Here is a 15,847-nt window from a genome sequence, read left to right as displayed (position 1 = left end):
GTTTTTCATATTGCGCGTACCGTTCACAAACTTTTTTTTCTGTGTATACCAAATAATTTAGATGAGTTTTAACGTTATGAAATGTCAAAATTTTCCTATGTTGACAATGGGACCCGGGAATTCCCGTGTACACGAAAATAGACCTCGTCCAACTCTAAAACTTACAAATTTCACCATTCCAGGTTTTATATATGGCAAATAGTATTTTACAATGTGAAGATGTAAAGCATGTTTTGCGGAATCCATTTTTTCTACTCCTCATTTTCCTTTAGAAATTCGTTTAATGCACCTTCACGTTTTAAAGGTGGACAAGGTGCAGTCTAGTATACATTGTACTGGAAAATAATGAGCAAAACTTGTTTTTCGATTGTTAAACAGACATTACATTTCCATGAAAAGTTTATAAAATGAGAAAATTTGAGATTTAACATATACCCTCATGCAGACAGATGAAGAGTGAATAGTAAAGTGAATGTTTTACACGAAATGACGCTAATGTTACACATTACTTTTATTTTTGAAATATATATATTTGTTTTATATTATGGATAGCCAAAGCCAGTACCATAAAGCTGGACTCAAAGGAAGATTCCCTGTTTTCTTCTTCTTCCGGGAAAATTCTTTGTCACTTGACTTTGTATGATAAATGTGACGTCAGATTCATAGTTTTCCCACTTCAAAGAAATTATGCCATTGCAAATCTTATCTTTGTGAAGATTCAGGGAAAAAAGTATGTAAATCTCTCAGCATTGCATAACTCTTCACCTTTACACCCACGGAATCGAAAGAACACTTGGTTTCACAACGCTTTCCGCATGTGTTACACTTAAGTTCATTGCAAATTTCACGTAGTTTAGTCTCTCTGTGGATCTCCCCGTGGTTTATATTGCAATAAATTTAGAGGGAACTGAGATATCGCATTTGCGCAGTTGTAGTCACGCTTCATACCTTGATGGCGACTCTTATGCCAGACAAGAGCAGTTTTAAGACCGTCAACGTTCGCAGTTTGCGTAATACCAGTGCACGTGTATTTCATGACACATCTAACGTGACGCCTTCAGAAGATAAGGTAGTTACACCACAGACACCTTTGTTTACACAGACTTCAAAATCGCTCCAGTGTTTCACAATTTAAACAAAATATTGCGTAATGGGAGTTGGATGACCTTGCGATTCATATTTTTTTTATAACTAGATTGTTTACTATCTTAATACAATGTAACTTAAGGTTTGTTAAGATGGTGGTCAGTATCCGTGACAATTGTCAGACCACGTGCCAGGAACGGGAAATCCGGGTTAATGCGTTGATGACATCTTGCCCCTTGCTCCGTAATCGTGGCTGCGTCGGAAACTCGCAAAGATAATTTAAGTAGGAGTAGCCAACGTATTTTCAACTTTGAACTCTGGATTAGCAGTAGGAAAAAGACTGGACATGGTATACCGATCTTGCCGATAGTAATTGTAGTGACCTTTAGGACTGACCCTGAAGGCCATCACCCACCCACAATCTAAGAGAGAGAAATCTGAGATCAAAGCTCGAAGAGCAACGTTGGATTGGAAATGACTAACTTGTCAGGCTGATTTTGCTCATTGGATCGTTCCTCGTTTCTAAACCGAATCTGAGTAACCTATCAGAATCAGCCTTCAACCACGTGACAAATATGGCGAACGTCATTTCCAATGGACGCTATAAACCCGTCGAAAAATAAAATCTTATCCTAAGTGTTTGCAAGAGTCCTACACAGATTCACAGACCTTTGGTATGGTGATAAACAAATTGTGACTCGTGTACAAATAATCAGGTAGATATCAGCTTTTGTGTTTAATGTAATCTTGAGATTTCTTCAGACCAACGTTATTGAATAAATTTGAGAAGTGCTGATTTTCATTGACATGTTTAATTTTGAACACCGAATTAATATTAATTGTGAAATCCATGACTATTATTATACTCGGAAAACTGAACCATATTATTGATTTAATTTTAATGATGTCGATTGGAGAACAACTGTGCGTGACCTTTGTACAAAAAGCTATAGACACACATGGAACTTACACCGAGCATTAATTGTCTGTGTGGATATTCTTTTTTAATGTGGAGGCACATTGCACCTTGGTTCGGATCTTACTTTAAACTGTAGGTCGTGGACTTAATACATCAAACAAGCAGAGGACATGCTCTTCAACCTTTCCATTCCTAAAAGTTGCGAAATAAGAAACAAAAACAGCAATGGACAATTCGCCTACTTTTAGATTAGCCTCCGATTGTACAAATGTGTGTACACCAAGAGTTCGGAAAGATTTTTTTTCATTAACCTTGGTTGGAATACCTCTGCTCTGGGTTGTGTAACACACCATTTTCACGTTTTGTTTTTTATGGTAGCATAGTCATAGAATCTTAAGTGTATCTTGGAATTAACAAGTTCTGCTTTTTGTTTCTTACAGGGTGGAAACAATGCAGGACACACGGTAGTGGTGGAGAACAGGGAATACGACTTTCACCTTTTGCCTAGCGGTATCATCCACCCAAAGTGCAAGTCTCTAATAGGTAAGTACACCGTTTTTTTTATTTAAATGAAATATATATTGGACGGTTATTTTATAAAATATTGAAACGAATGGAAGCAATTATACTTTGGTAACGACCCTGGTGTGAATACTCCAAATTTTTTCGCTCCCGTAAGACTACAAGACTACGTACGAGTGACATGGACTTTCCTTGATAATGTGGCAAATCGTATGGAGTTATCCTTAATAATTGAGATGTAGTACTATTAGCAGACATCCATACTGTCTTGTCGTAACATTTCAAACCGTACGCGTCTTTCATCAGCGTAAGATAAAGTTGTAGCATGACCAAGATGAGAAGAATCCCGGCAATTTTGGGTACTGTACTAATCACGGGCCCAAATGGCGGCTGACGTACATAGCTCTCTATCTGTCCACCAGTCGTCTTCGCGGGTATGTGCCTCGTTGAGTGTCAACAACCTCGGTTGCTAAGTAAAGCTGTAGGGGTAACATCGCTCTTCCATTACAACGTTGCCAAGCGTATGTCTGTTTTTGTCAGTTCAGTTGTTTTTATTAGCTTGTCTGTACAGTGTTTGGGTGTTTAGTGTACTAATTTTCAGTGTTTTGTGTACTATTGCACAAATTTTATCCAGTAACAGTGCTGATCAACTCTCTCCCCCGTTTTACAGTACGTTTGGCAACATGGTGTGTGTCCGACGATCATTTGTTTCGTCCTGCCAGTAACTTTCGGTTATAACACGAAAATGTCCGATGTCAGTCGAAGAGAATTCAACTGATCGCTGATTCGTTGTTTCCCTTCCGCCAGCTGGAAAGGCGACCAGTATAATCCGTTTATTCTAACCTGTCACTTTTCCCTCGCTAGCAGTCGCTCGACAGTTTCTGTGCAAATCGGAAACTAGGAAAGTGTCGTCAGCTAGAGCGAATGGAAAGCAGAGAAGCAACGCTTGCACACGTCATGTTGCCATATCCTAGTTTGTTCCTCACTTTTTTGTCATTCAAGAAGGTCATGTTGCACAATTATCGTGGTAGTGGTTCGTGTTCTGTACGTATATTTTTGCATTCCAGTGTACTTTATTCGCAACGTGGATCCCAACAACAGATGGGGTTGACTGACAACGCCGTGCGGTTTCTGCAAGCGCGAAAACAGTGACATCTTATGCCAAACTCAGTTTAAAGTGTACAGCCATTTGTTTTGCCCTCTATCTTCCCCTTCGATTTTGCTCAATGTGCGTCCGTGTTGCCATATGTATAGTTTTTTAGTAGTTCGCTCTAATTTTGTCATTCCTAAGAATACTGGGCCAAAAGGGGGTTTATGACCCCCACCAACCCTCATTGGGAACGCCACTGCTTGCTTTGTTAAATATTCCGTGTGCTTTCGTGATGATACAAACACTTGTCACTGAATAAAGGGCGACAGCGACGTTTTGGTAGGATTACATGATAAACAGCTGTTTGCATCCCACATTCTCCCTCGACAACAGCGTCAGAGGGCTTTTTGGCAGAGCCCTGCAATGCAAGTTTTGTAGATTTTTCATCTGAACAAGAGATCACTCGATTTATTACTAGGGCCCGGACTTTTAGGATTTAATAGATATCATTTTAGACTTTATAAAGAGACGATTTAGCCCTTTTTAGGATTTCTTACCTAACCGTATTTTTATTGAAATCAATCGGAAATCTTTGCGTTTACATGAGCATCAATACTGCAAACACATTTACCTTCACATAATACATGTTTACTAAACTTAAAGCGTACAAAAAAACAGTTTTTAGAAAATACAGAATATTATAAAAATTTAAAACGTGTCATTGTTAAGCTATTTCTTTTGTAATGCTAACTTTGCTTCCATTTTTTTCTCATGCCCTTTCCCTTCTCTCATTTCCATTCCCCGTTCTGTGTGTGTGTGTGTGAGAGAGAGAGAGAGAGAAAGGGGGGAGAATAAGTTTTCTTATTGCCGTACAATGTGTTCACTCTGATGAAACAAAGCAAGGTTTCAGTATTTTGTAATTTTTCACATTTAGCGGAAAAGTTGAATTTAGGCTTTTTTGTAAGTTAACTCCTTTTAGCCGTTTTTAGGACCTATAGGATTCATGTATTTCATTAAGAAATGTCTATAAGGAAAATATACGTTAAAATAGTAGTGACGTTACCAAGTAAGGAATAAAATAGGTTAAAACCTGAGAATCCGGGCCATGCTTATTACTATTCTCGTTTCTGCTGAGTAAAGAGGTACCAGTGCATCGCGACGTTTTTCCTTGCTGCATGCTGTAGTTTCTATAGCTCAATGTACTTAATGTGCACTTAGGTCGCACAGCATTTGGAACGACATTCGGAGATATCCCGGCTGGATCCGGACCATGACCTTCCCTCCCCTCATTGTAAACGATACTCCCATTATCGTCCCAGATAATGGAGTCGCGGTTTATAATCCCGAAGCTGCTGCTTCTAAATTGGAATGATTTATCTGACCCATGTCCTTTTTTATTTAACATCGTGCAGCCACGACATGCCATTTGCCAGTGTCTGGTTCGTCTTCGTACGAAACTCGGTGTTCATGTAAGTGCTAGGTGAACTGATTTCATTGGTCTTGTCACTGTGTGTCACCAGATTTCTGATAAAAGGATGACACTGGTCGTTTTGATGCCCCACAACTACCGTTAACTTTGAATAATGTTGTCTAATTTTAATGTTGAAACTTTGGTTCTTGCCACATGGAACAGGGATTGAAGTTATTTATTGGTACGGAGATTCTTTAAATATATTTCTTGTTCAGTTTATAATTTCGCATATGCGAGGGAGTGTCGAAAAGAAATATACCGTATTCAGTTCAAAGTACTTCATGTACATGAAGTTTGGAACTGCACCACCAGATGTCAGTGTGTTTCACTCCCAAGGTTTGCCATTTGCGCGATAACAATGAATCTCGTACAGTCAGATGCACATATATCCCCATGTTTTGTATGTGGCAAAGAGCGAAGTAGCTATTTTGCATATACGTAACTTGATACCACTTGGCCTTTACCCGGAGACGGACGGTAGGAGTAAAAAGAAAAAAAAACGATCACAGCGGCATCGTTAACATGCAGGAAATCGAATCAATGGAAGAGTCCATAAACACCTGTGATTGTAGTCGATGCACTGACCACATGTAGAGCTATCCCATCTTAACTAGCAAAATGTAGGACCCATTGTCCCTAAATGTAAACATATTATGCAGGACTGAAGTTTTTTGGTTGGGATGGGATCAGGTCGGAAAATAAAAATAAAATCTTTGAGTTCGGGAGGGAATGTTCACCATTTCCAGAAAAAAAAAAAGTTTTCGGTACTGGAAGATTTTCAGACAGTGGGGAAGTGTGAAATTCTGCACACAGTTTCTCACTGAAGTTATTGTTTTCTCCAATTTTCCGAATGAAACTTGTCGTTTCAATGTGAAATTTCTGACGCAGTGTCTTATCGAGACGGAATATTTTTCAATATCCCTGAAACGACCGCGCGCACACCTAGTTTCAAGCATACTTATCAGTCTCTCTGCACTGAAAGCCATGTTTTCATAATGCAAAACATTTGATTCCCACAATATAGGACCTGTTCAAAATAAGACTGCCGAAAATTGCGCGCTCATAACATCATCTAACAGAAGCGCCAACTTTTGAGAAACTTTGGGTGGGCTAAACACGGAGATTTGTTTGATATTTTTAAGCAATAATGCATAAATATGCTGAGGATTTGTCCTAAAATGTATTTTTTTTTTGTTTCGTAGCCAGAAAATGTAGGATTTTATTGGCACGAGGAACAGTTTCCATGTCCAGCCAGGCGTGAGGAGCCGAAACTGCTCCTCCCCCAGCGACCATCACGCGTCGAGCAGGGAAAAGAGAGGTCTGTGCGCCGAATAGTTGTAGGAATGGGGGGAGGGATTAGCATTACACTTATGGCAGTATTGTTTTCCTTGTTCTCTTGGGAAACAAGCTTGTTCACTTGTTCAAGCTTTCGATTATGTAGAAAAACACATGAACGGAAAGAAAACACGTTGAAGATTTTGTTTGTGTTGGGAAAAGTAGAGACTTCCATTTGATTAGCCGTCACTTGAAGTTGCTTCTCCATAAGGAATACGTGGGATTCTGTAAACACTTACTATCATATTTTTTACAGATCGTGTCGAGCTTTCAGAAAAACGTTTCCACTTTTAACATGGAGAGGAATTCATACCCTCTTGTACTATGCTTTCTTTTTTCAGTACCAGTGCCCATTTCGACGATGTTGAAATACTCGTAAATGTATATCTGGTGCGAGACTGTACCCTTGCAGTCCATTTCTAAGATAAAATCACGAGTTTTGTAGTGCGTCTTTTTGGCTATTTTAGTTATATAAGTGCCTATTTCGAAGATAACTGGGTTTTTTTAGTGTATAATCAGGGAAAATGAAAAACCTTCCGATGTTTATCACTTTTAGTGCCTATGGATCCGATACTTTGCTAATAACGGATAAGATGTAACAAATTACGAAAAATTTTAATAACACGTAGTAATAAAGTTGAGAGGAACGTATAATGATGAAACATTCTTGTTTTCTTAAGGTGAGGATTTATTTCTAAAATAATATATAATAACAGGCAAATTATTGGATGGTCTCGAGCCCCGTAGGCTCATATAAGTTGACGCCACTGTTCTCTAAACATTCATTAAGTCAGGTTGTGAACAGTTGACACACAGACCCCACTCAACTTTTTCTCGTGACTGTACGAGGAAGGGGAGGACATTCCTAAGAATCGGAGCACGTCCTTGCGAGAACTTACGCAGCCACGCGGTTTGGTTGAGTGACGCGTTACATAACGCGTTATGACATGCAGACTAAGCAAATTAAATAACCAGCGCGTCCACTTCAGGCAGATGTACAGGGCCGGCGGAAGGGGGGGGACCGTGCCACCGCCCAGAACGGCAAAATTGGAAGGGAATTAAAAATAAGCCTATTGCAAACTTGGAAGTTATAATATTATACTATATTACTAAATAAATAACTTGGATGTTAATACGATTATAATATGCCAACCCACCGTTCTGAAGGAACATATTAGTAGTCTCACTTTAAAAGCCTGAGTGCCACAAGGTGGGAAAGCAGATTCGATGCCTTAACTCCGTTGAGATACCAAGTGGGAGAGGACTATGATGTGCTTCTTTAAATAAGTGGCGACAATAAAACTTCCGAATGTTGCACTCAGGGTATTACAAACCAAACCAAACACTGTAGAGGGCCGAAATCGAAAGAAGCAATTTCAGTATGATGAAACTGTTGAAGATCCACGAAAACTGTACGAAGTTGATTTTTATTACCAGATCCTAGACGATCATTTCAGCTCTAAGGGGAAAAAAATTGAGTAGCTTAAGCATCATAGTGAATTTTTCGATTTCTTTTTTAATGATATTAGTAAGCTTAAAGACATGCCATCTGATCTTTTGTCTGAAAAGTGTACAAAACTTGCCGGTATGTTAACACATGAAGCTACTGATTTAAAATATGAACTAAAGGTACTTTCGGATAAAGGGTCATGATTTTGCACCTAATGTGAGTGTTACACGTCTATTTTTTTTAACTTTGTCGGTAACCGTGGCAAGTGGCGAACGAAGTTTTTTTAAAAAATTAGGGATAACAAAAATACTATCTTCGTTCAATCAAGTCTGAAACGCGTTTCTTTTCATTTTATGCAAGGTAGCATTATACGAAAAAGACACATGTAAAGGTAAAGTTCGCCTTGCATATAGCACCATGTCATGTAGGCACATTTAGGAAATGGGGGGTAGGGCCACAAACATCCTCGATTTCGGCAATTTTGGAGGTGATGTGATCAGCACCACTCTCCGGCTGCATTTACCCCTTGCCTACAGGTACCCATTAATGTGAGGCTGGGTAAACCCCGGAGCCGTTTTATGTGAGGACAACGCAGGAAAAAATTCAGACCTTAAATCACCCACGCGATAGATCCAGGAATTGAAGACCCTACATGTAATTCTTTTAAAAATCCAAGCATATATCATAGGCCTACAACGGTTAACATACGAAGTCAAGCCTTCATTTCTTTCGTAATACTTGTTACATTTAAGATACGTTTGAGAGAAAAGAGAGAGAGTTTTCATAAAATATAAGAAATGTCGCATTTTTAAAGTTTTGCTGTGGCCGAGACATCCTTTTATACTTAATAGTATTACAGAACCGTAACAGGTTTCATTATTTATTTTATAGTTTGATGTTTTACTTATGAATATATTGATTTTCAATTTCCCATTGCTGCGTAATGGCGGCGGGGGCGAGGCGTTTGAAAGGGAGCAGCATCTACCGCCACTGTCCAGGGCGGCAAAATGATTAGCGCCAGCCCTGCAGATGTATAAGTGTCGAAAAGGCCAGCGAGGAAGCAATCCTACCCTTCTTTCTCGTAGGCCCCTTGAGGTATTTTTACATAGCACAAAAATACTTCGTTGGAACCTAGGATGCGGGCGCTGGTTATGCAAACCTTGAGCTGTATTTTTACCGGGGGAGATCTGGAAAGGGGGGAGGGTTGTTTGTGTTTTGTGGTCACGTGTCAGCCTTGAAATCGCCGCCAGATTGTTTACAGCGGGAGGTCACGAGAAGGAAAGGAGCAAAGCGAACTCTTGGCAATTTGCGAATGAAAGGCCTGTCGAAGGTGTTTTGGTGGGAGGAGGCTTGTTACCTAATAGGCCAAGCACGTGCTGAAGTGCGTCAGTATCTTGTACGTATGAAATGAGATCTTAATCCACTTTACATCGTCTGATAAAAAGCATTAGTACTAGAGGCATGATATTAGATTAAGAAGGTACTCTTCTTGCAAATTATTTCGAGACGAACCTAGCAAAGGGTTCGGTTAGTAACCAACGGTATTTAGTGCTTAATTTACCTTTCCACGTCCATAAAAACAACCTACGGCCCCGTTCACGACACCAGAGGGTCAGTGTCGCCGATGAGGAGGGGGGGGGAGGGATTTGACCATGCACTATGGCTTCTTAATGCTAAAGCTTGTCTACCAAGAAAAGTAAAGTAAGGAGCCTCTCCGATGGCGTAGTGGTATCGTCGTCGTCTTGTAATGAAGGGGTCCCGGGTTCGATTCCAGGTGGAGGCACGTACTGGTTCGGATCCCACTTTAAACTGTAGGTCCAGTCCCGATTAGCCTTACTGTGCATAAAGTGGACTTAAAACTCCAAATCAATCAATCAATCAACCAACCAAGAAAAGTAAGCTCCTTGTCCTCCAATTTTGGTGCCCAATCGTCGCTACTGCAGAGGGTAGTAAGGTGGGCGAACAAGAAAAAATAGATACGTAAATAAGTTATCACTAGAGACCGGATGTTAGGCAAAATGCCTATTCTTTCCTGTTAGAGATATGATGAAAACGAATGTTGCGAAGGCCAGGGGGGAGGGATTAGCTTCATTTAAAGGCAATTTAATTTTGCCTATTTCATACGATATTGCCTATATTATTTCATAAATGCCAGGTATTGCCTATTTTAGGCATTTTCTTTAAAAGTGGGACATGACTGAACTCTGTGCATACAATATCCTGTTCCCAGGATTAGTTTCCGATGCTTCCAAGAAATTTAAAAATAACAGTTAGCGAGTTATTGCAGCTAATAAGGACTTGGACAAAGTAAGGGCAATTCAACATGTTCTGAAAGGCGAAAATATACAAACTGAGTTAGATCCACGTGGAGGTTGAAAGATCTTTTTCAATTCTAAAAAAATATGTTGTCCGATTGCAGACATAACTTGTCGGTTGATCACCTGAAGAAATACCTTGTTGTGATGTGCAACCACAATTAGTGCTTCTTATTCAGAAACTGCCAAACCGTACAGTACAAACTTGAAATGCATTTAAACACTTTCTTAGTTCGAACTGCTGTGCGGAATATATAGTGTAAATTTTTTAACTGAAATAACCCTGTGTGCAGTGATAAAGTGTATATTTAAATAATTTGCGTACTGGTTGGAAGTAGCCAACAATTTCTTTTGTGAGACTATTGTGTGTAGCCATTATACAATGGAAAATTTTGGGCTGAGGTGACTCCTGTTTCCAGTGATTTAAGTACAATATTGGACTGCTGTCTCTAATGATGAGCAACTATAAAGAATATACTGGTATGTTTCTATATTATTTAAACACCTATTTCTTTTTGTATCTCTATCTTCATTATTTTGAGTTAAATTTCATTGCCTTTTTTATTGCCTATTTGTATTTCAATGCCTATTTTACTGCCTATTCTGAAAATTAGAAGTGCTTATTTGCCTGCCTATTTTATATGTTTTTAGTGCCTAAACATCCGGTCTCTAGTTATCACATTCATGTTTGGGTTTGGAATTGGGGGGACACGAGAGAGATAGATAGAAGGAAATTTTGGGGAATGGAGGTGAGATAGTCGAGGGAGAGATGGGGATGTCTCTTCCTCTATTTTTCTTCCTCTCTCTTTTTCCCTTGACTTTTCTTTCTTTGTCTTAGGGGCACTACTGCCGCCTTCTTCCCCCTTTCCTTCCATTTCTCTATATTCCTCCTTGTTCTCTCTCTTCCTAAAGAGATAGAAGCACCGATAAGACAACTTTGTCCCCTCCCCTTCCATCAAGTGTCTGCGCAAACAGTGACGTGAGAGGGAACGGGATTGCGTGGAGGGGGCGCGCGACTACCGTTACCAACATTCACAGCAGCATGCTCTGCCCACTCGATTTCCCTCCTTTTCTACCGCTATGCGCAACCTTGATCCACAGATTCTGGGAATATAGTATAGTTTCTGTGGGAATAAGTGTATACCAGTATTTACTGAGCTAGGGACTTTCTTGATGTCCAGTGAAATCCAATCAAGAATAGTTCGGCGAACCAAGGCTGAAAGTTTCAATTTTCTGCATAATTCCTGGCCTACCTCAGTGTGCCAGTATATTGTGACAGTAAATAACAGCGTATATGAGCTCTGCCCCACATTTAGTTTTTGTAATGAAATTTGTCCCACTACAATGTGAGGTGTACAAATAACCAAAGTTTCGATGAACCCATAATATTTTGTTCAACCAGTAAACATGTATGCACATGTAACACCAGTATGGGGAAGTGAGTACCACATTGAGAAGAACTAAGTTGCTTCCAAGCTGCTATATTTTGGTAGGGAAAGAGTAATGGTTGTGTGCATGCTGATCCGACATTCTTCTGCACAGGTGACTTAAATATCTGCTTCTAAGCCAAGATCTGGCAGCGTCCTGGTGTGCTTGTGGGCACTGCTCCAATAAGATGACACACTAATTAAGAAAGGGGAGCAGAAATAACTTGTAATTGTGTTGTTGGAAGAGTGAGAGGGAAAGGTTAAAGTGTACACCCAGCGGCGAAAGAAACTGTAGACGAATTGACCACCCCCTTTTCAGTCGGCCTGTATTACACAGTGTGATGTCAATGAATTGAAATAAAGACGTCAATAAGCAGAGGGCAATATCTGCTTTGAACCAACATAGTTTCATTCCTTAAACCAACACGGGATGTAGAATAAAAAAGTAATAGCAGTGGATAATTTGCCTACCATTATCTCTGCCGTTGACTGTACAAGTGCACAATGAATTTGCAGAACAAAATTGAAAGTGAAAGTTAAACAAGTGTAGGAATATTTTTTTGTGTGTATGTTTGTGTCTTAGAATTTAGTCAGCCATTTTTAAACAAATATATTTTGTTCCATTCTGTTTATGGATTAGAAATATTCATTATTTTTAGACAGGGTGATAATTCGCCGGAAGGCTGGTAAAGAACACCTCCAAGCAGTGGCGGCGAGGGGGCGGTCGCCCCCCCCCCCACTTTTCGCCACTTTTGCCCCCCATACTATGATAAACCTTATCTACAAAGGGAAATATTCTGTGTTTACCCCTCCAGTTTTGGCAACTTGTCCCCCCCCACTTTTGGAAACTAATCGCCACCACTGCTCCCAAGTATGCTTGACAACAATGGCAAATTTTCATTCTAGCCAGGATTGGTTTTATCCTTCCCTCAATAAGAATATAATAATGACACATTTGTAAAATTTTCCAAATTTAAAAGGTTCATTTATTTCTGAAGCATGTACTGTTTTCAGTGCCATCAATGCATTAGCTGGCAATACATCTCGAGGGTTGGCTGAACCTTTGGCCGATGCCAGACCAGGGCAGCTGTTTTCTAGTTTTGATCTCGTTTCGAAAAACTGCTATGATATTACAAAATTGAAAAATTTCATCTACTTAGAATGCCTTCTAGAGCATTCACATGAATATTCATGTGATTTTCTTTTGCTGTTATATAGATATTATTGACAGTTTAGTAGACTTGCATAGCCACAAAACTATTGAGAATATCTAGGCTACAGCGAAAGCAAACCACACTGCCCTGCATCGGTCCAGCCGAGCCTTGACTATGAAAACAGGTTTCCCACTTGTATAATGCCAACACTGTCACCTTGTAATCAAGAAGTCACTGGTTTGATCTCCCAGTGGAGGCACACGCACAGTGGTTCAGATCCAACTTTAAACTGTAGGTCCCAGTCCCGATTAGCCTATCTGAGCACAGTGTGGACTGAAAAGAAACTTTAACAATTTTTTTTGTTAAAACACTAAAAAAACACAAACAGCACAATAAAAAAACTTTAGTTCTTCCAAGCTTTCGATTTCATCTCTGAATCATCAGGGCTGGTTGAGGTTAAACGGAAGGGACGCTGTTAAGTTCTCAGAGATGGAATCTAATTCCTAAAGTGTTTTTATTGTGCTGTTTGTGTGTTTTTTAGTGTTCTTAACAAATGTGTTGCGGGTATGTGAGGTAAGAAGTTTTCCAGTGTCATATTGAACAAACTTGTTGACAAACTATGAGGTCTCCGAAAAGTCACACACCAAAGTTCAAATTGATTGGTTAGTCAATTGCAGAGGAATGTGTTCATGAACTATCATGTTCCATGTGCAAAGTATCTGGTTGTCATTGAGCATGAATTATCAACAGTAATAAAATTTTTATGCAAATATTTTAGTGTGTTACAAATCCACATAAATCAAACTTTAATCAGCTTTCTTGTGAAGTTAATGCAAATTGACATACCCAACCGGCAACATGGCAGGAGAAACAAGTTATAAATGAAGTCTGAATCTGAAAATTTGGAATTTGATATTTATTTTTATCTTTTCCCAGGGAATGGAGTCGTTATACACCTTCCCGGCTTATTTGAAGAGCTGGAGAAAAATGAAGCCAAGGGGTTGACCAACTGGGAAGATCGGCTGCTCATTTCTGACAGAGCACACTTGGTATTTGATTTCCATCAGGTAACTAACTTCCTTGCACATATTTTCAGATCACATTCTATCATGTAGTGTGTGTACATTGTTAATAATGCACAATAAATTCAACTCCAAAATGAGACTGATTTTATGAATAATTTAACATTCTGCTGACCATTAATATAGGCACTGGAGACTAAGAGGTTAAATACCAGTAATGAAGTTGAAAACAATATAATTTCTTGTAATTATGACTGTACACCCTTATTAAGTGGAACATTTCTGAAGGTACCTTTATAAAACTGTAAACGCAATGCAAAGTTCACTGAATGAACCAGTAAATTGATTTCCTTCCAAACTGATTTCATAATGCAAATAAATTTAACAGTGACTGTGTGTCTTATTTAATACTAATTTTTGTTATGTTCATTTTGTGTATGATTTTAATATTTGTTTTACATACCTATGTGTATTTTTTTGAGCAGAATACACAATTATTTTTCTATCATTTATTATAAAAGTTGTTTTGGGGGTAAAAGGGATGACTCTTTTGGGAGGCACCCAAATGTTAACCTCTCTCCCACGTAGTAGACCCTGGACTGCATTTTGCAGACTAACGAGGCTCTGGCGTCTGGATCCACAGCCTGTATAATTCTGTGCTTGAGTGTTGTCATCCAAATATGTTTGTGTATCTCTGAAATTAATGATGGTAGAGACATGCATGATACCTCATTTTGTTCAGTCTAAATCAGGTTATAATGTCATGCTAACAAGACATATTTATTTGTAATTAGAAGAAGCTACAGGATGACCCTGAAGTTGCATACATGTAATTGTCCCAGCTGATGATGCATCCTGTTGTATCGGTTTATAATCTATCATTTGTGCAATACTTATCTTTTCCAGAAAGTCGATGGCTTTCAGGAGCTCGAGAAAGGCAAGAAGTCTCTGGGGACGACCAAGAAAGGAATCGGTCCTACCTACTCATCAAAGGCTTCGAGGAATGGCATCCGCATAGCTGACCTGCTTGGAGACTTCAACCAGTTCAGTGAAAAGTAGGTTGTTACTAAAAGTAGGTATTCTGTTGGGGCTTTCTTCTTTCAGTTGTATTTAGAAGTACATGCCACCGTGCACTGCATTGTTGGTTTAGCAGGAATTATTGTGAATTTTCGGGCTTTAATCTTTCTTCCGTTTCCTTTTTACCTTTTACTCACTGTGTCAGCATGGGGACGTGTCCTTTACTTTGAAATATAAATTTGATAACTGGTTAAAACCATTTTAGGTTCGATAACGTTTTTTGTACTAAAAATTAGTTCTAGCCAGAAAATTTAATTCTTACCTGTCAGTAAGCGTAATGTGCTACTAAGCCGTGGGTCCCATTTGAACCCTGGTTAAGGCAAAAATGTAACATTGTGTTCATCCCATTATCTACTTCATCAGTTAATCATTCGTCCTTGGGGGCCTCGCCGATGACATAGTGGTAACATTGTTGCCTTGCAATCAAAGTGTCTCAGGTTCGATACCCGGCGGAAGCCCATTGCACAGTGGTTCGGATCCCACTGTAAACTTTAAATTTCCAATGAAATGCATTCATCCTTATTTTCATGATTAACCTAACAAGTAGAGAGTGACATAAAATAACCAAAGTAGAAAGAAATGGCTTATCTGTGTGCAAGAAGCAAAGAAAAAAAATACTGAGAATTGAATTGTACCTTTTAATATGAATAACTGAACAGAACCGAACTGAGAGGAATAAGGCCTGTCAAGCAGCTTTTTACTGAAATATGGCGTGGTCAGTGCTTTAAGTCGCAACCTGCAGATTTCTGACTTTCTAAACTATTGCTTTGAAGTAGCTACCCCATTGTCGTCACTGTGCTGGGCGAACACCAAAATTTATGAGCTCCCACCAGGGATCAAACCAACCAATCAAAGGTGAGAGCATTAACCATTCAGTGATGATGGTCTATTAGCACGGATGGCACAAATTAGAAATTAGTGAAAATTCTGCCATACTATTTTATTATTATTATTATTATTATTATTAAAAGTGTAATTC

At 39.2% G+C, this 15,847-nt stretch overlaps 1 protein-coding gene across 1 annotated transcript in view; it reads left to right on the top strand.

The window, feature by feature from the left end:
- The window catches only part of Adss (adenylosuccinate synthetase), a 52,886-nt gene that overhangs the window by 18,171 nt on the left and 18,868 nt on the right, over window positions 1-15,847 (top strand). Inside the window, exons 2-4 of the mRNA XM_083137751.1 lie at window positions 2,446-2,548; window positions 13,706-13,836; window positions 14,698-14,846. Of these exons, the coding sequence (XP_082993877.1) occupies window positions 2,446-2,548; window positions 13,706-13,836; window positions 14,698-14,846 (383 nt within the window). The remainder of the gene's footprint in view (window positions 1-2,445; window positions 2,549-13,705; window positions 13,837-14,697; window positions 14,847-15,847) is intronic.

The sequence above is a fragment of the Lepisma saccharinum genome, chromosome 16 (assembly GCF_977018435.1).
Source record: "Lepisma saccharinum chromosome 16, izLepSacc3.1, whole genome shotgun sequence".
NCBI classification, from domain to species: Eukaryota; Metazoa; Arthropoda; class Insecta; order Zygentoma; family Lepismatidae; genus Lepisma; species Lepisma saccharinum.
The sequence above is the reverse complement of the archived record's forward strand: the minus strand, read 5'-3'. Positions and strand labels throughout refer to the sequence as shown.